This window comes from Mirounga angustirostris, unplaced genomic scaffold (assembly GCF_029215605.1).
Source record: "Mirounga angustirostris isolate CCGP_5_RB_7025 unplaced genomic scaffold, mMirAng1.0.hap1 SCAF_14, whole genome shotgun sequence".
NCBI classification, from domain to species: domain Eukaryota; kingdom Metazoa; phylum Chordata; class Mammalia; order Carnivora; family Phocidae; genus Mirounga; species Mirounga angustirostris.
In genome coordinates, this window is record NW_026991722.1 from 73,534,789 (window position 1) to 73,555,220 (window position 20,432).

Here is a 20,432-nt window from a genome sequence, read left to right on the forward strand (position 1 = left end):
GCGGGAGAATACCAAGCCCAACCCCCTTTACGGCGGCCGGAGGAGGCCAAAATTGCTTTACAATCGAAAGAGGAGGTCGCCCCACCCTAAATTCCACCCGTTCCGATTTCCAGGCTACGCAATCTAGGGTGTATTCTTGGCCCCGCCCTCCTCCCTGGCTTTACCCGCCCCCTTCAAAAGAACAACCAATCACCTCCTCGAATCGCGTTGCTATAGAGACTCTTATCACCACCTTTTTTTTTCCCAGCAAGCCGTGCGACGCACCGGGCCTCATCCCCTTTGTGCCATCCGGGTCTCTCGCGCGAGCGATTTAGTCTGTGGTGAAGCGTCGGGGCGGCCGGTACTGTTGAGAGTGGCGAGTGGAGGCGCCGCCCTAGCGGCTACAACTCTGGACTATGGCGGTAGGTGCCGACTCTGAGTTTAAAACCAGGGATATTTTTCTGCTACTTTCCAAAGAGTGGGGGAACGGCTCTCAGAGCTGTTGTCCGCGCGTGTGTGTGTGGACAAAATGGCGCCGCGGCCTTCTTCTGCGCCCGCCATCATGGCTGCCTGCTTTAGGGAGGGGGAAATGAGGCGGTGTCGGTGGGGGTGGGGAGCCGCAGGGAGTGTCTTTTTTTTTTTTTTTTTTTTTTTCCAGAACTTTCCTCATCTCTTTCCTAGTTCTGTATTCCGTTGGACCCACAGACCGGCTTCCAGTTTAGCTTACTCATTCTTATTAGTCGTTTACGTTGAGTTTCATTAGGGCTTGGGAATTTATGTTCGCTTTGGGGTAGGGTTGGGGAAGGGAAAAAAGGGACGGGGGTCTTTGAAAAGTATTGGGTCAGAAAGGCGTTGTCTGTAAGGCGTAGAACGGGAGAAGAGAATCGTCTTGTAACGTTTTTTTTGTTTTGTTTTTGTTTTTTGCTTACGCTCAGTAGAATTCTGGTTGCATAATTTTAATTAGTGTTCTATCGGTGAAAACCTTAGTTTAATCCTTAGTACAGAGCTGAGGAAGGTGTTGCTTGCTCAAAGGGAGTAAAGAAATCGACTTAATTACGAGAAGGTTTTGGAACTACGAATTCCGACTGTTGTTCCCTTTCCGAAGCGGCTCGTGATGTAATCATTTTGAAGTCTTTGAGAAGCATTAAAATAAAGCCTTCTCATTGGCGTTGTTTCTTAAATTTAAGAACCCTTCTTTGACCCATTTAATTTTAAATAAGCACTATAGTTCTCTAAAAAACCTGCTCTGGGTATAAGATGCCCAATTCTGGTGGATCACATTATTGTGATTACTTAATTTTCCTTAACCGTGTTAAAAGAGAAATGCGAGCATCTTGTATTCCTTTCCGCTGACTAGAAAGTTCTATTTACTTACCTTCAAAAATAAGTAAGACTATAAATATACCGAAAAATTTGTAGTTTGCCCTTGCTAAAAATTGGGGTATCTGGAATTAGGGTGGTTTCTGCACTCCCCTCCCCCGATACCTAATTGAATTAAGAACTGATTTTTCATAAGGTTTCAAACAGTTGGAAGGCTATTTGGTGTTTGTGCAACTAATCGATGTAATGTTTTCCTTTGTTTAAATAGTGTTTGGGGCCTTCTAATGTGCTTTAAAGAATAGCGCTGTTTTACTTGGGCTCAAATATTTTAAAAAATGAAGTCAGTTCAGACGTTTGGTCCTTCAGTGCCTCCTTCAATAAAAAGACACAGTCCCCTGGAGAAGTGGCCTAGTACTAAATCCAGTGTACCTTCTTTGCACTGGAAAAAGATTTGTGTACTATGTCTTGAGCATCATTAGCGTTTTAAACAGGATGTAAATGTTAACAGTGGTGGCCTAAAAAAGCAGGTGCTGGAGTAGAAGACAGTTTTGCAGTTAGCATTTAAGACTTAGTAGTATGTACATCCTTGATAAATTGAAATAAAACTCACAAATTTTCAGAGAAATTTTATTCAATTGATTTTTTGGATACTTTTCATTATACCACAATAAAATAGCCTCATGGAAATAAAAGTTTTGTATGGGAGAAGTGGCCACCTATCACTTGTAGTCTGTTTAGTGATAGGATGCTTTTTTTTTTTTTTTTCTGCAGTAGATTTTACAGGTGAAAATGGCTGTTTGGTGTAAGTTATTATCTTGTATTGCAGGATGCCTGCCTTTAAGCAAAGGGCATTTGACTTCCCTAATGCCAGGCTTCTGCGATTTTAAGCATGTAAATAAACCATTGACTGAAAACTTGTACTGCTTGGTCTAGATGCTTTTTCCATGGAAGGTTTTTTTCAGTTCTCATCATGATCTCTGGAAAAGTGAATGAGATGTGCCAGTGATTCAGGAATGCTGGTTTTGGCAGAGAAGTCGCATGCACTGCGAGAAGTGATAGCAGAGCTTCAGTTTTGTAATTTTATTTTACCAAATGTAAGCTCTACCAGCACTTCACAACATCACAGACATGTGAAGTACATAATAGTGATAATGATGAGAACGAGAATTAAAAGAAAATGACCGGTGTTGTGAAAATCTTAAATTATCCTTAATTGTGTGTGTGATACAGCATCATTTATTTGATAGTAGACAGCAAAGAGCTAGAGTACCATCCTGGGAGAGGCAGGTAATGTTGCTGGATCTCCTTTGTAAGATCAGAAAGTTGAACTTGTTTCTGTGATGAAAGCTTTCATCACAAAAATTTTATGATTCCAGAAATCACCCATACATAGAAAACTGGAGAAGGAATGTGTGGTCACATGAGAGTCTCTCCAGTAATTAGTTGCTTCCTTTGTGCTTGATTGTTTTATTTTGTTTTTTTACCATTGTTAGAGGTTTAACACATTTATGTATTTCACCCTAGCTAAGTGTGTAAATTTCTTTTATAATCAATTTATTTTTTGAGTCTAGCATTGAGTTTTGCACATTTGTGACTCTCAGTAAATAGTTTCTGAAGTAATGTAATCTCTCACACTTCATTTGTTAAATTACTCCCTAAATAGTTCCCTTGGCATTTGTTTTCTGGACTGATTTTCTTAAGGGAAGGAGTTTGTTGTCATATTATTCCTCCTGAAAATCCCTATTTATCCAATCCAGATTTTTTGGTAAACAGCCTGGTAATAAATATTTTAGGCATTGTGGATCACATATAGTCTCTGGCCCATTCCTTGTTTAATAATCCTTTCAAAAATGTGAAAACCTTTCTTAAGTCAAGGGCCAAGTAGTCTACCTTCCACATACTACTGAAATTGTTTCCCCTACCTTTTATCAAAATCTGACTTGGGAACATTCAGGTTTTAGCTTCTCAAAGCTTTTTTCTATGACTCATTTAAATCAGTGTCTTTCTTTGTGTGATACTCCTGTTTGTAATTTGGGCCACACCGTTCAACAGAGCCACAGAAATACTTCTTTTTTTTAATTGAGAACTAGTAACAGGAATTCATTTCTTCAATTGTTGATTGATTGCTGTGCTGAGTACTCAGTTATGAGCAAGTAAATGGGAAAACAGGGAACTGCTATTTAGATGAAGGAACCTCCTTTTAAGTAAATCAGGACTCTTGGGAAAGAGTGTGTATACTTGATTATTTTTTACAAAATTTGCATTGTCAGGATTTATAAAATGCTTTAAAGCAGAAACGACTTAATGTTTCCGTAGCCCAGAGCATATGTGAGGAGAGGCAGACCATATTTTGCAGCAGCACTGTGCCAAGGGGCTGTTTTCATTAAAGAGGGTTGATGAAATTAAGATTGGGTTCTCAGATAGGTAAGTTAATTTTGCTTATTCTTTTATAATCTAGAAGCATTCTCTGCTGTTCTTAGATTTTACAGACTTAAGTCTCTTTAAATTTTACTAGTTCGTTTTAAATGCCTTTTTAATGTATTCTAATTTAAAATAAAAGTATTGGTAAAGTCAGGTAAATGACTTCGCACATCTAAAATGGACAGCATTTTCTCTGCTTGAATGTTTATTGGAAATACTTGGAACCCCTACTCTTCCCCTTCCCCCATTGTTTTGAAAGTTATGAAAATAATGATTTTTAAAAGTTAAAGACATCCGCCTAATTACGTATGTCTCTTTGTTACTGAATTAGTCATTTCAATTTATTTGGACTGATCAGGTACAGATAATTAGCTACTTAGAAATTGGCCATTCTCATTTATTGATTTTTTTAAATTTTGTAAAACTCCAGGATGATTCTCTTCCCTCTTTCTCTTTTAAGAAATTAGAAACATTTTAAATGTAATTAAGAACTTAATAATCATTTCTCTTTAAACTTTTAGGCTAGTGATACAGAGCGAGATGGACTAGCCCCAGAAAAGACATCCCCAGATAGAGATAAGAAAAAAGAGCAGTCAGATGTATCTATTTCTCCTAGAGCCTCAAAACATCATTATTCAAGATCACGATCAAGGTCGAGAGAAAGAAAACGAAAGTCAGGTATGAATTGTTGGAAACTGTAATTACCACTATCCGTGTAGATGTGTGTATAAGACATAGATTTAGTTTTTGATATAATTAATACATGTTCTTCCCAGTTGAGAAATGAATAATGGAAGTACATTGGTAATTTTCTGGAGATTTTTTCAGTTATGAGAAAAATGTCCTCATGCAGAAATTTTATGACTTGGCCAAAGGCCAAAATACATGTTTAAGTTTGTGTCACAGTCATTATTTGTTAACCCTGAGATGTTTAAATTTCAGCCTTTCAACATTGGTAAAGTCTTTTGAAAGCTGTGTCTGGGCAGTGGTGTTCTGAGCTTATTTAATGTGCTTTTTGATAAAAGTTACAAGACCATTTTTAACCTTGTTTTTCATTTAACTTAATGTTAAAATATTTCTGAAGAGAGGTTTTGGCGTTTTGAGATTTCTTACTCATTTACTTGAAAAAAAATTAGACTGATGTGGTATAGAAAGTAGGATGTTTTGCTGTATATTTTTTAAATTAGTATTGCGATTTAATGAAGAGGTTAACTGAGAAGTAGAATACTAATGAGTTAAGAGTTTTCTTTTTTTAAGATCTGGGCTCCAGTTATTTATGCTTAATGCCCACAGATAAATTATCTATAAAGTAGTTAAAATGTAATTTTATGTATATATTTGAAACTGTACAGTATAAAGTCACTTTTGAATAGAAATTTCTAAACCATAGCGGCCTGTTGACTACTTATGCTAAATACAGTTCAAACTGTTTATTCTCATGCATTCTTGTTTTGTTCTTATTTACCTCTAATAAGCCCCTTTATAAATTTTTTATGCAATGCAAAACAAAATGGGCTAGACACAGTGTTTTGTGAATTAAGAATCTGTGACAGGGGCGCCTGGGTGGCTCAGTTGGTTAAGCGACTGCCTTCGGCTCAGGTCATGATCCTGGAGTCCCGGGATCGAGTCCCGCATCGGGCTCCTTCCTCAGCGGGGGGTCTGCTTCTCCCTCTGACCCTCTTCCCTCTTGTGCTGTCTCTCATTCTCTCTCTCAAATAAATAAATAAAATCTTTAAAAAAAAAAAAATCTGTGACAAAACTGAAAGACAGTATATATGTTTTTGATTTGTTGTGGAGGATTTTGGGGGGTTTTTTGTTTGTTTTGCTTACACTCAGTTACATTCTGGTTTTCAGATTGCTTGATTTGTTTCAAATATATACAGTGGTATTAAGTAGAATAATCCCACCCTGCCAAAAAATAGTCTTTAGAAGATATAAGTAGAATTTTAATTTAGTAAAATGGATTGGAAATTGTCTTTTGAGTATTGGAATTTGTGTTTGAGATGTTTCTGTATCTTGTTTATGGTGAATTTTTGTGTGTATTTACAGATAATGAAGGAAGAAAACACAGGAGCCGGAGCAGAAGCAAAGAGGTAATTAACACTTTGTAGTGAATAGGCACTTTAAAATTCTTGTAAAGTATCTGGTAGAAATGTTTGTGTGAATATATGATATTATCAAGGTAAGTACCAAAACTTGAAATTTAAAAGGTTAATTGGGTTATAAAATAAGCATGATATGGATTCATCATTTTTCAAGAAGATAGTTGTTTATATGAAAAGTTCATTCAAAAACTATTAATTTTATTATGTTGTGAAAATATTCACAATAAAAATTTCATATGAAGATTATAATTGGTTTTTTTAGGCCTGTCACACAGAGCTTCCATTAATTTGAGGTCCCGAGTCTCCTTATACTCCTTATACCTGACAACTGCTCAGGATTTTCATATAGCAATCATCTTTAAGTAGGAATATCCTAGATACCTGGGCTTTTTCTTTATGGAAGATAACGAGAGTCCTCTTCTCATTAGAAAACCAGCTCAGTTTCCCTAAGAATAGTATTGAATTTGGAAATAAAAGTGTCTGTGAGGGACAGCTGGAAAGGTGGCGGTGACAGCAAAACTTGAGGAAAAAGAAAGCAGCTGTATGAAAGAAAAGCAGGAGTTAACTTGCTCGCCCACCTGAGAAGACAAGGAATGAGCCAACAAGGAAGAACAGAAGTAGGAGCCAAAAAGGGAGGAGAAGAGTCTTGTGGGGGCTGGGCAAGGGACTCCTAAAAAAATGTGGGCAGGGACTTCACCTCTTCCCCTAATGGAAGCTCTGTTAAATTTTTAATTTAGGAGAGTTTTTGTGAAAATGACTATTTTGTTTAGCTCACATGATAACATTTCTATAATAAATCATACTCAGCGTGCTAATGCGCGAAGAGACTGAACTGAAGACGCTGCAGACTCAGATAGCAAAATAATAAGCCTACTTCATGATAAGGTAACTATTAGTCATTCAAACTCCTATTTCCCTTAAGTATATCTTAAATCAGTTAAGGGTTTTAATGTCTTTTTTTTTTTTTAATTAATAGTAATGTTATGTTTGGAAAACTGGTTTGAAATAAACTCTAAAACCTTTGGAAGTTGAACCACTTAAAGCTTTTCCAGTTTGCCACTATATGGCAAAATCAAGGAAATACTTTTATAAGCTCATATTACAGAGAACTGGCAATGAGACTAAAATTTAGCTGTGTCTCCAGGTCTCTTTATTTTTCTGCAAAATATTAAATAACATACTATGATTCTTTTCAGATATATCATGCATGTTCCAAAATGTTTGGCCAAGTTTTTGTTTTTAAGCAAAGTTAATCTTGAGTGGAAAGAAAAATGGAATGGCCTTTTGGGAAACATGAATTAAGTGTCCTGTTGTGGTAGAAAAGCAGAGGCCTGGGCATAAGAACAACATGGGGTCTGGGTTCAGCTGCTACCATGTAGCTTTGTGACTTTAGATCTTCGTTTAGTTGTACTTAAAGTAAGGGAAGTTTAGAGGATCTGAGTTTCCTTCCAGCTTTAAAATTGTGATTCTGAGATGTCCAGGTTTTTAAGCCTTAGCTAAAAGATGGATTTGACAACTTAATGTGAGGAGATCTAATGTTTATCACTTCCTAATTTGGTATGTGAGAGTAGGATGGAGACTTGATCATGCAATTAATTTTAGCTCAGTCTCTGCATATGTTGTGAAAGCAGAAACCTTGTTTTTTATCTTTCAGAGTATGGGGGAAGTATTATTGTATAATGGTATAGGGATTAATTATGTTATGCCTAGTGTGATTTCATAAAAATTAAAACAGATACGGTTGCCATTTTCTACCCTAGGTACATGAAATGTAATAGAACGTCTGCCCGGTGGGATATTGCAAGATGAAAAGTGATTGCTTCACAGTTTAGACATTGGGAGAAAAATCAAGAGCCGTCTTTTAGAGAGGATGTGGCAGTATAGCTATAAAAAGGACACTTCAACTCTGCGTAAAGTAATTTAAAATTGCAGAAAATACTAATAATTAGTAAGATTAATCTTATTTAGCAACCTAATTGAAATGCGTTTTCTGGTGCATTTCTTTGTGTCCTGATCATCTTCACTATTGTTAAGTTTTTAAACCTAAAATAATATGTACTCCGGTTACAGAAGTTGATGTGTATATGTATACGTGATCTGTTTCTCTAAAAGGTCTGTTGGAAATTTTTGAAAGTTTTGATACGTGTGTACTTCCCTTACTCCTTTAGATAAAAGAAACATCAGGGATTCCTCTTTTTTCTGATAATAATGGTTTTTTCAATATTATTTCAACATTGAAAATCATTGTTTTAATTGTTAATATGGGGAGGAAACTGCATTTGGGGGATTTATAAAGACAATAAGATTAGTAATACTCATCTGCAACATTTGGGTGATGTGAAACTAGATCATTTTTTTTATTTGCCACACACTCCTAAGGTTACTAATGTTGCATCACAACATTTTTGTCTACTGATACCCATACTAACTCTCTTTGTTGCACTATTTTCCTGAAAGAACCAACTTCTTCTTAAAACAGGCAAGAAGACATGAATCCAAAGATAAATCATCTAAGAAACACAAGTCTGAGGAACATAATGACAAAGATCATTCTTCTGATAAAGGAAGAGAGCGACTAAATTCATCTGAAAATGGAGAGGACAGACATAAACGCAAAGAAAGAAAGTCATCAAGAGGCAGAAGTCACTCAAGATCTAGGTCTCGTGAAAGGTAAGAAGTTTTATTTATGAGTTAATGTCATTGTAAAGAGCTATATTATGTAAAGCTTTTCATGAACCCAGCAATACCCAAACAATCTTAATTAGAAAATAGGTATTTTTTGCTAGCATACCTATTCCTTTGCCAACAACTGCTAATAGCTGAAGTCTTTGGGGCACTGTTTTCTGATAAAGGCAAAAAAGATGTTCAAGACTAGGGGATAAAGGATGATTATGATTAACATGCAATTAGTGAATTTTTTTTAATTTCATGATTTACTTGTCACTTGGCAGTGAAAAAAAATGTAGCTGACTTAGTTTAAACCAATATGACAATCCTTTTACATTGTCAGTGTAGGATTTGTTTGCTGCTAAACTCTAATTTAGATTTTCCTTTGTGGTATTGAAAACTGGGTCATGGCAGAAAACTTATGGGACTTTTGTTAAAAGAAGCCAGTGTTTAATGTATGTTTGGAATTTTCTGTGGGAATACATATATGTGGTGTATCAGACTGGATCAAAATTTTTTGTTAGTGGAGTAACTTGTCATCTTTAAGTTGCAGAAATACTTCAATAGGGCAGTAATAGACTTTAAATTATTAAACAATCTTAAGGTGGGTTAGGATGCATTGGATTTTTAACATGTAGCTTTATTGTGTTCCCTCTGAGACATTATCAACAAGAATAAAGGCTCATTTGTTGTTACAACTGCTTCCATTAGAAGCCTCAATTAGCCTTTCTATACACAATACAGAGTAGTTTATTGCCTGGCTTGACAGCACATACTGCAGAAAATTCATTATGTCTGTAATTTGAAAAGACGCAGCTCTGAATAACTACACATTTGTGTGTTTTAATTTCAGGCGTCATCGTAGTAGAAGCAGAGAGCGGAAGAAGTCGCGATCCAGGAGTAGGGAGCGGAAGAAGTCAAGATCCAGAAGCAGAGAGAGGAAGAAGTCACGATCCAGAAGCAGGGAAAGAAAACGTCGGATCCGATCTCGTTCCCGCTCAAGATCAAGACACAGGCATAGGAGTAGAAGCAGAAGTAGAACAAGGAGTAGAAGTCGGTAAGTATTCATCATCTTGAATAAAATCAGATGGCTCCCTCACAGGGTCTGTTTATCTTCCCTCAATCTGAGAATATCAAAATTGTTGATATTGAATTTTATTTGAGTTATAAAATATTTTAACAACATTCTGATTAATAAAGAACAAATTTAAATACTTGCATTCTTACAGATACTCATTTAATCAGATCTGTGAGGTGCAGGTAGAAATAGTCGCTATTAAAATTACTTCAGTTGTTTTGGACGTTGAATTATGTTGTGTATAATCAGTAGCTTACATTTATTGAGTGCCTAACACGTGCTGTGTGTTATGTCACAGCTCTTTCCATGTACTAGCTCATCTAATTCTCAAAACAACTCTTTTGTGAGTCAAGACCATAGGGCTTAGAGAACTTAAGTAACTTGCCCAAGAAGCCTCAAATCAGTTATTAAATGGTACTGTCAGGACCAAGTCCCAAGCATGTCTGAATGCAAAGTCAGTATGTGCTTAACCCACCATACTGTATATGCTGTTTCAGGTATTCAGAAAGATGAGTTTAATTCAATATCTTGATTGAGAGGAGGCTTTAATTTGTTGAGACAGGAAGTACAATAAAGAACACGAGAAAAATTTTTAATAATCAGAATATATTTAGTCTGTACTTACATCAGATAATTTTTTTTTTTTAATTTTTTTTTTAAGATTTTATTTATTTGCGAGAGAGAGAATGAGAGACAGAGAGCATGAGAGGGAGGAGCAGACTCCCTGCTGAGCAGGGAGCCCGATGTGGGACTCGATCCCGGGACTCCAGGATCATGACCTGAGCCGAAGGCAGTCGCTTAACCGACTGAGCCACCCGGGCGCCCCAGATAATTATTAATAGTACATATGCACAGATACTGATATTAAATAATGGAAAAGCTTTTTTTTGTTAATTTGTTGCTCAAGTTTATAAAGACAAATACAGATACAAATAGACTGTTTATTACAGTTAATTTAGATTTTCATTTATTTGAGTGAGAGAATGCGTGCGCACAGGAGGTAGGGGAGAAGGAGAGCAGACTCCTTGCTGAGCAGCAAGGGGCTCTATCCCAGGACCCTGGGATCATGACCTGACCCGAAGGCACATGCTTAACTGAGCCACCCAGGTTCCCCCAAAATGGTGGTTTTATTAAAGCACAGGGACAGCTAGGGCCCCCTGGGTGGCTCAGTCGTTAAGCGTCTGCTTTCTGCTCAGGTCATGATCCCAGGGTCCTGGGATCAAGCCCCGCATCGGGCTCCCTGCTCAGCGGGAAACCTGCTTCTCCCTCTCCCACTCCCCCTGTTTGTGTACTTTCTCTCGCTGTCTCACTCTCTGTCAAATAAAATCTTTTTAAAAGGGGGGAGGCGCCTGGGTGGCTCAGTCGTTAAGCGCCTGCCTTCGGCTCAGGTCATGATCCCAGGGTCCTGGCATCAAGCCCCACATCGGGCTTCCTGCTCAGCAGGGAGCCTGCTTCTCCCTCTCCCTCCCTCTGCTGCTCCCCCTGCTTGTGCTCTCTCCCTCTCTGTCAGATAAATAAATAAAATCTTTAAAGAAAGAAAAACACAGGGACAGGACCCGTGGGCAGAAACAGCTGCTATTGATCGGTTTTTAATTAATAGTTTAGTTTTTAGTAGTTTACTAATTTGAGCTTTACCGGTTAGGATTTTAGCGAATGTAGGTAAATGATAATTTCACCATTATCATTAATATTTTATTCTCCATCTGGGTATACGGGCCATTATTTCTGGTATTTCTAGGTTTTTTTTTATTTTTATGGCATTTCTAGTCCTGATCACTGCTAGTCTGTTTTATTCTGCTCAGTGCCTATTGTTTATCTTTTCTTAATTCTTTTGTTTTACTGATTTTGTGCTTGGGTTTTTTGTTTTTGTTTTTGTTTTTTTTTGATGTTTACAAACTCTGTAGATTAAAATACTAGGAACATTTAAACTATGGATCTCACTACTAGGGGTTTATCCTACATACTTACATGAATATAAAATGATTGATGTTCAAGGCTAGTCTTTGCAACATTGGGTATAATAGCAAAAGATTGGAAAACATCTTAGTCTATCTGTAACAGGGAACGTTAAATAAACTTACAGAAAAATAGCATATTCAAGGAACTTCCATACCTTGTGGAAACTGTAGGACAGAGGTGGAGAGGAAAGGGTCTAAAATATATTGTCTGCTGTTTGCACTTTTGTTAAACCTCTGTAAATACAATTGATTTTGATAAAATGAACTAATTATTACTGCTTTGCCATATTGCAACATGTGAAATATGATTTATTACAGAGATAGAAAGAAGAGAATTGAAAAACCTAGAAGATTTAGCAGAAGTTTAAGCCGAACTCCCAGTCCACCTCCCTTCAGAGGCAGAAACACAGCAATGGATGCACAAGAAGCTTTAGCTAGGAGGTGCGTATATTTTCTATTTGATGCATTTTTCCTTTTCAATTTGAAGTAGATACTCAATTCTGTGGACAAAGTGAATGCTTTCAGGGTTTAAGTCAACTAGTTAAATGTAGCCATGATACATACTGTGCCAATTTTGATCTAGTACTAAGTAGTTTGTTAATTCTCATTTTAAACATTTACCCATTTGTGCAACTGGAAAGATTACGATGTCTGCAACAGTTTCGGTTTTCCTTCATGATTGATTCATTTTTCTCAAATTTAAGCTCCTAAATATGTTTGGTTTGCAATAGAAACTTTTTTGGAAATCTTAAATCTGATTCAGGAACTCTTAAATTTGGCCTCTGAAATTGCATTGTCCTTTTGTTTTCCTTTTTCAAGAAGACAAAGTCTGAAACAATTCTGTCATCAGGTTTCTTATTTTGAAGGTGGCAAATAATAAACATTACAAGGGGATTTATTTGATCTTATAAATTTTACTGCTGTGATAACAGGGAGATCGTTTTATGTTTTAATTCTGTAAGCATTTCAAAGATGTTCTCTGGTAATTGTGGGACTACACACAGGGCTGTCTGGCTGAAATGTGCAAAACCATTGAAAGAACTGCCTCATAGAGAGGCAAGAAGTAAAGTAAAATCCAAGTGCTTGTTTTCAGGTTTTCCCATATTCTGAAAACTATACTCTTGATTTTGGGGTTTTTTCCTTACGAAATTGAGTTTGTATTTTTTTTTCATTACAAAAATACAGTTATCACAATGTAACCTGATGGGCTGCTGCCCTGTGAACCCAGCCTGGCAGAAACTCCAGCTGAACAGCAGCAGCAGCAAAGGTGTGAGCTCGCCCCTTCTTCGTTCCATTCACCTTAGTGAATGGTGTTAATTCCAACCTGCAATGGCCATTTTAAATACGCACCAATAGTAGTGAATCATACTTTCTTTCTGAAACTAAAATCAACAGAATTAAATAATTTATTATATCAAGTAACTTATTAAGAATGGTCTGTTAAGTCTGACCAGTATTTTTTTTAAGCCCTAAAGTCTATTCTTTTATAAGTTCATTGCGCTTTAATTTTTGGCTTTTATTAAAGTTGAAGCTATTACTAGCATCTAAAACTTTAACTTAAAAAAATAATCTACTTAGTGGTTTTCAGATGACAAGTTCACATGAAATAACTCTTTTAAGAAATACCAGATTGCTCCTTGGCTACTTTGAAATTTGAAGGCAGATCTTTTGTTAATAAGATACTACGGTATATAGACCTTTTTGTTGTTCCTTTTTTGTTTTTAAATAAGGACAGTTTTTGAACTGCTTTGAAAATAGTTTTAATATCTGTGTCCCAACATTTTATTTTATTTTATTTTTTATTTTTTTGTGTGTGTACCAACATTTTAATGTTACCCCTAATCAGAAACTTATTCCCAAGGACAAAATCAAGTCTGTACTGTGTCTTTTCTTGCATGTGTGCTCAATAAAAGGGAATAAAATCATATTGTTTTATTCATTTTATGTAAATTCAGCAGTTGTTAAAGCCGATGCCATTTTCCTGCCCATAGTACCCCAAAACAAAAAACCTTTTCCTTAATCTTTGCCCCTTTATACCACATTAAAGGAGGAAGGGGTTGGCTTTTAACTTACGATTGGGAAATCAAGGACTCTTGAAGAAAAGAGGTTTCTCTTTCAGGAACTCATGAAGATACTAACAGTTTGCTGTATAAGAAGTAGATAATGACAGTACATTTAGTATATGTATTAGTAAATTTAGTGCGAACTACAGTCTCTCTTTTGTCTGAGGATGAATTTGTGTTTCATGTTTCTAGTTCCATTGCTAATGATAAATTTCTTAAGCTGCTAAAGGTTAATTCCCTAATAATTTTCCCCCATTTTATTAGATTATAGAGAATAGCAAATAGGGTTTATTTGCCCCTTTTTTTACATTTGGCTTTTTAATTTTTATTTAAGGCTATGATAAAGTCTTTTTACGAAAGTTGTAATTGTTACGTTTTGATTGGCTTTATCCTATATCCGCTTCCCCCAAGAAGCATGTAGGTAATTCTGTAAACATTGTTTACTACTTTTAACATACCCGAAGACTTACTCAGTTCTCAATATGTCATTTGCAAGATGTAATTTTATCCTTACTGCTATAACCAGCACTGATAAAGTTTGAATAATTTTTATTTTTTAAAACTATTCTCTGTGGGAACTGTGTGTAAAAGCTATTCCAGTTTTTTGGCTATTCCATGAATTTAAAAATGTTTAAAACCAGTATTGAAATACTCTTTAACTGTGACTATCTTAAGAGTGAATGCTTTTTTCCCCACGTACAGATACCAATTTGTGTTAATCTTAATTTAAAATTCTACGTTAAGTGTTTTGTTTCTATACATGTGGAGAAATACAAAGATAAATATGGGTTTTATATTGAGCATTATTTTAAATTTATTGAAATTGTCTTTCACAGGTTGGAAAGAGCAAAGAAATTACAAGAACAGCGAGAAAAGGAAATGGTCGAAAAACAAAAACAGCAAGAAATAGCTGCAGGTAATTTATTTTCTTTACTATGGAAGTATGGCATTTCTTTGTAGAAAATCTGAAAAGCTCAGAAAAATACAGGAAGAAAATAATCCATGATCCTTGCTACCCGTCAGTGCACTGTAAACCTGTTGTTGTTATTGAAATGTGAACCTTCATACCTCATAAATTTTTTTTTTTTTTTTTTAAAGATTTTATTTATTTGACAGAGACACAGCGAGAGAGGGAACACAAGCAGGGGGAATGTGAGAGGGAGAAGCAGGCTTCCCGCTAAGCAGGGAGCCCAATGCGGGGCTCGATCCCAGAACTCTGGGATCATGACCTGAGCTGAAGGCAGACGCTTACACGACTGAGCCACCCAGGCGCCCCATACCTCATAAATCTTCATGCATATGTATTTCTTACTTGGTTGATGGCCTGATTTTGACAGTCACTGTTCTTCATATAACACTTCAGCCATCACTGCACATGTCTTTTAGTCATGATTTTATTAAGTTTATTAAAATGATGACTGAACTGGGATAAGAAATCAGGTTATTAGACATAACACAAACGTTGCCTGTGGATGACTGAAGGTGGTCAGAGAGAGCTTATTGAATTACATGAAATGTAGTCTGGAAGGTGTTTTTTTTTTTTTGACATTCCTAGTAAATCGGTGGTACTTGAAATAATCTAAAATTGTACAAATTGTGTATGGCTGGCAGACTCAGTTGGTAGAGCATGCATCTCTCAATCTCAGGGTTGTGATTAGATTGGGTGTAGATTACTTAAAATTTTTTTAAAATTTTAAGAAATTGTACAAATTGCCTTTATTCATTTATTTATTTTAGATGGGGGGGGGGCGGGGAGGGTGAGGCAGAGGGAGAGGAGGGGAGAGAATCTTAAGTAGGTTCCACTCCCAGCTTGGAGCCCAGTGCAGGGCTTGATCTCACAACTCTGAGATCATGACCTGAGCCGAAATCAAGAGTTGGAAGCTCAACCGCCTCAGCCACCCAGGCACCCCCACCATTTTACTTTTAATACATGATTACAACAAAACTTTCATAACTGGATTCCCATAGTATTAGTAATTAAAAGAACTTTTCTAAGCTTATATTCTGGGATGACAGAAAAATAATCAGAACAGTCTTTCTGTTTACAAAAAATTGACTCCGTTCCTGACTGAATCACTTAAAATGGAAATACCAGGCAGGGCATTTAACTTCTGTAGGATTTGGGCTTTGGATTTGTTAAATGTGCATCATACTTGTTTAATATCTTAAATGTTTGTTAAGAATTTCAAACGAATGGGGCGCCTGGGTGGCTCAGTCGGTTAAGCGTCTGCCTTCGGCTCAGGTCATGATCCCAGGGTCCTGGGATCGAGTCCCGCATCGGGCTCCCTGCTTCTCCCTCTCCTCCCCACTTGTGCTATCTCACTATCTCTGTCTCTCTCAAATAAATAAAATCTAAAAAAAAAAAAATTTTTTTTAAAGAATTTCAAATGAATGTCTAAAGAACCATTTTGTAAACTTAACCATACAAATAGTATTTATTTTTACAAGTTTAGCTACATACAAGTACCATAATTCATTTTCTTTGAAATCACAAATCTTTTTACTATTTGTAGAATTCTTACTATTTTTAGATATGTAAAGTATTAGTACATATAAGGGATCATATCTGGAAATGTCTATTATAAATATTTTCAATAAATTTTTCCTAAAATGTTAGTTGCTTTATAAACTAACCTCCTTATTTTGGTAAAAGTATTCTGCCTTTTTGTTAGGTTAGTTCTTATATATAAAGGCACTACTGTATTGTAAATCAGGAGGTTGGTTTTGGTTAGTCTTAAATTAAATCTATGCTTCTCTTCTGTCTTAGCAGCTGCAGCCACCGGAGGTTCTGTGCTCAATGTTGCTGCCTTGTTGGCATCAGGAACGCAAGTAACTCCTCAGATAGCTATGGCAGCTCAAATGGCTGCCCTGCAGGCTAAAGCTTTGGCAGAGACCGGAATAGCTGTACCTAGCTATTATAACCCAGCAGCTGTGAATCCAATGAAATTTGCTGAGCAAGAGAAAAAAAGGAAAATGCTTTGGCAAGGCAAGAAAGAAGGGGTAAGTTCTTTAATTCTCCTCTTCTGTCATTTATTCCTAATTAGCAGTTGCTTAGGAAAACAAACTTGGATTGAAAAAGATTGGTTTGTGTTTATTTTTTTTCTATAAACTCAATTGTTTTAATTTACCACAATTTAGTGTTGGAAAAAGATTGATCTAAGAAAACCAGTAGCCAGGGAGTCTGCTTCTCCCTCTGACCCTCCCCCCTCTCATGCTCTCTGTCTCTCATTCTCTCTCTCTCAAATAAATAAATAAATAAAATTTAAAGAAAAAAAAGAAAACCAGTAGCGATTCAAAGAAAAACAGTAGTCCCATACATTTATAATGGGGGAAGATGCTCCTTGGCTTAGGCTTTTCATAAACTGAAAATAATTACAAACTGCATGGCACAATGCTATAAATGTTATCATTTCTTTTAGACCTTATGACGTAGCTAAATTTTATGAATTGTAAAAGTTCAGTGTTTCTTTACAGGACAAATCCCAGTCTGCTGAAATATGGGAAAAATTAAATTTTGGAAACAAGGACCAAAATGTCAAATTCAGGAAATTAATGGGTATTAAGGTGAGTTACACACTTTGAATTAAAATTCATATTAACATTTTCAGGTTAACATTGGTCCTCACCCTAAAAGTTAGTTTCAGTAATATATGAACTCTGGGTACTTTCTGGTGGTTTTTTGTTTTGTGCTTCAGATTAATTTCACAGAATTATGTTGTCATCATTAGCTGACTATACAGATTATTAAATTTAAATTAATGTGGTTGTTGATTATAACCTATTTATACCTTAAATGAACCTTTTTCTAGATCATAAGCTTTTCTTAGTAAATAAAAATGAAATTGTAAATGGGAATTAATGAATTTGCTTTCTAAAAAGTGCTCATTTAAAGCTAACTGTAGGGATGCCTGGGTGGCGGCTCAATTGGTTAAGTGTCTGCCCAGCTCAGGTCATGATCTCAAGGTCCTGGGATCGAGTCCCACATCAGCTCAGCAAGGAACCTGCTTCTCCCTCTGCCTGCCGCTCCCTGTGCTTATGTGCACGTGCGCGCGCTCTCTGACAAATAAATCTTTAAAAAAAAAAACAAAAACTGACTGTACTTGGAGTCGGACCTTAATATTTAATGTTTCCAGAAAGCTTTTTTAAAGATGTAGGGTTTTTTGGTGGCTTTGTTTTTTGTTTTTCTTGGTGTGTGTGTTGTTTTGTTTTGTTTGAATAAAGTGGAAATGTACAGATTTCATATTAAATTTCATATAACACCCCGGAAGAAAGTTCACAAACGCTCAGGTATTGATTACTTAAGGGAGTTGGTTTTTCGTTGAAGGGGTATTTGGCTTAAACTAAGCTTCACTAAACTGGCTTTTTTGGAACATTGCCAGACAACCTTTGCATTTGCTGCTACCTTTCCCTGCTCTAATTCTTTTCTTAGCTCCCAGCATCATTCCTTCCTTTGGTCTCTCTCAAATGTCAACTTTTTAGTTCTTTCTCATTTGCCTTTTTAAAAATAGCAAGCACAGGTAGCCTGGGTGGCTCAGTCACTTAAGTGTCTGCCTTCAGCTCAGGTCATGATCCCGGGGTCCTGGGATCCAGCCCCGCGTAGGGCTCCCTTCTCAGTGGGGAGCCTGCTTCTCCCTTTCCTCCCCACTCATGCTGTGTCTCAGTCTCTCTCTCTCTCTCAAGTAAATAGTCTTTTAAAAAATAATAGTAAGACAAAAATAGCAAGCACACCGTCCCCATTTTCTGCTTTTCTCCTAGACTTTACTTACATATTGAATGGTATGTTCTACATTTTTTTCCTCATACCCACTGAAATGAAGTTGATTTTTGTTATATCCTGGTTTATCCCAATAGCTAGAAAGAACATTGCCTTGCACTCCATGGGTGCTAAATGAATGAATGGAAGGTAAATACATATCCTAAAAATGTGATTTATCAGTACTGTCAGTTGAGAAGAAGAGCCTATTCTCATTTCCATTTATTTTAATAATATATTTTTTATCTGAAATTTAGAGTGAAGATGAAGCTGGATGTAGCTCAGTTGATGAAGAAAGTTACAAGACTTTGAAGCAACAGGAAGAAGTATTTAGAAATTTAGATGCTCAGTATGAAATGGCAAGATCACAGACCCACACACAAAGAGGAATGGGATTGGGTTTCACATCATCAATGCGAGGAATGGATGCAGTTTGAAAAAGATCAGACTTTAATGTTTGGGACTTTATGGACTTCTGGTTCTGATGTCAGGTCCTTGTTCACCAAACAGCTAGCATTCTAGCTTGCATGGGTGTTGCATTGACTTTAATTTATTGAAAAATACGATTTTTTGTAAATATCAGATCAGTGATACTGGTGTTAGTGTTGTAATCAGGTTAAACACACTTCCATTAAACTTGACAGGACTATAGAAGGACAATATTTTTTAGTTCATGAATTCTACTTTTCAAATATATAAAAGCTGCAGGTGGGATAAAATCTCATACATGGATATTTCGTGTCCGCTGTCTTGTGTACTTTTGTACTTAACCTTGTACAGTTATTTTCATCTCTTGAAACATGAAAGAAATGTTATGTAGATGTTCTTTAGAAGATCTGGCCATTTGGTACATAATCCAGCACAAATACGCTGGGTGGTGATGACAATAAAAATGGTTTTCTCAACACTGGTGTTAATTTAAGTTACCTGGAATTCTTATTTGAATTTGTTTCATAGTTTTTTGTAGCATTTTGCAATCGCTATTACAGAACACTAGGTAGAAATTCCTTTTTTTTTTTTTTTTTTTTTTTTTTTTAAGAACAGTTAACTGCTCTAGGTAATACCATGGTGAGCAAAACTGTAAAAGGGAGTTGGGAGGAGTAAACAAACTTACTATAATAATACTGTTTTCCTACTACTGTAAGGAACAGAATTGGTGTACAGTATTTGTTCATTATTCCATATGTTATTCAGGAAGTAGATTAATACATTAAAGGGATGTAAGCACTTTTATTTTAATAAAGTGCCTTATTACAAGTTCTTGGTATGCCCTTTGATCATTAAATCCTTTGAAGTCTTCAGTAGCACAAAGTACTAAAAAGTACTAAAATACTAGAAAATCACTTTGTCACTAAGTTAAATAGGGCATAAATTTGGTGGAGGGACTACAGAACTTAAAATTCATTTGCTTTTATTACTACAAAATTCATGATTCACCTTTTCCTAGAAAAATCCTACAACTCCACATTGTATTAGCACAATACAAGGGAAGTGTACTTAATGGTAAAACTTAACACCTTTATTTTTTAAATTTATTTTGAGAGAGACAGTTGGGGGAGGGACAGAGGGAGAGAATCCTTCACAAGCAGACCCCTTGCTGAGTGCAGAGCCTGACACGGGGCTCTGTACCACAGCGCATGAGATCATGACCTCAGCAGAAACCAAGAGTCAGAAGACAAACCAACTGAGCAACCCAGGTGCCCGTTACACCTTTTTTTTTTTTAAGATTTTATTTATATGAGAGAGAGAGCACATGAGAGGGGGAGGGTCAGAGGGAGAAGCAGACTCCCCGCCGAGCAGGGAGCCCGATGTGGGACTCGATCCCAGGACTCCAGGATCATGACCTGAGCCGAAGGCAGTCGCTTAACCAACTGAGCCACCCAGGCGCCCTACACCTTTCTTTTTAAAATGAGTTCATTAAGTCTGGCCAACTTGCTTATTGGGCATGTTTTGTGATCAACGATGTGTGGTTGTACTATAAGATTTTTTAAGTATTTTGGTAAATGTTTACGCTTTCCTAGAGCCAATAATTTTATGAAGAAATGTCTCTTCATCATGCTTCAGTGACGAAGTCAAGTTTCTGGGGGA

At 36.4% G+C, this 20,432-nt stretch overlaps 2 protein-coding genes across 11 annotated transcripts in view; one reads left to right on the forward strand and one right to left on the reverse strand.

Annotated features, from left to right (window-relative positions):
- Positions 1–20,432, reverse strand: part of KNTC1 (kinetochore associated 1) — a 98,546-nt gene that overhangs the window by 72,592 nt on the left and 5,522 nt on the right. For 3 of the 5 annotated variants that reach the window (XM_064578281.1, XM_064578279.1, XM_045887741.3), the window contains exon 1: positions 194–292. The exons of 1 other annotated variant lie outside the window; for it this stretch is intronic. In XM_064578281.1, coding sequence (XP_064434351.1) covers positions 194–274 — 81 coding nt within the window. In that variant the 5' untranslated portion in view covers positions 275–292. Of the gene's footprint in view, positions 1–193; positions 392–20,432 lie in introns of those variants that run through there. One more of the 5 variants, XM_064578285.1, reaches the window with a different exon arrangement.
- On the forward strand, positions 263–19,249 carry RSRC2 (arginine and serine rich coiled-coil 2). 6 transcript variants are annotated; one of them, XM_064578296.1, is made up of 11 exons: positions 287–401; positions 3,616–3,723; positions 4,242–4,398; positions 5,770–5,813; positions 8,283–8,495; positions 9,346–9,549; positions 11,847–11,969; positions 14,428–14,507; positions 16,359–16,591; positions 17,066–17,155; positions 18,602–19,249. In XM_064578296.1, the coding sequence occupies exons 3-11, from the start codon at positions 4,318–4,320 to the stop codon at positions 18,779–18,781; spliced, it is 1,248 nt and encodes a 415-aa protein (XP_064434366.1). In that variant the 5' UTR covers positions 287–401; positions 3,616–3,723; positions 4,242–4,317; the 3' UTR covers positions 18,782–19,249. The 6 variants fall into 6 exon arrangements, with proteins under 6 accessions (XP_064434365.1, XP_064434367.1, XP_045743701.1 ...); XM_064578295.1 differs by lacking the exon at positions 3,616–3,723 and having other exon boundaries at positions 263–401; XM_064578297.1 differs by lacking the exon at positions 3,616–3,723 and having other exon boundaries at positions 263–401; positions 16,362–16,591.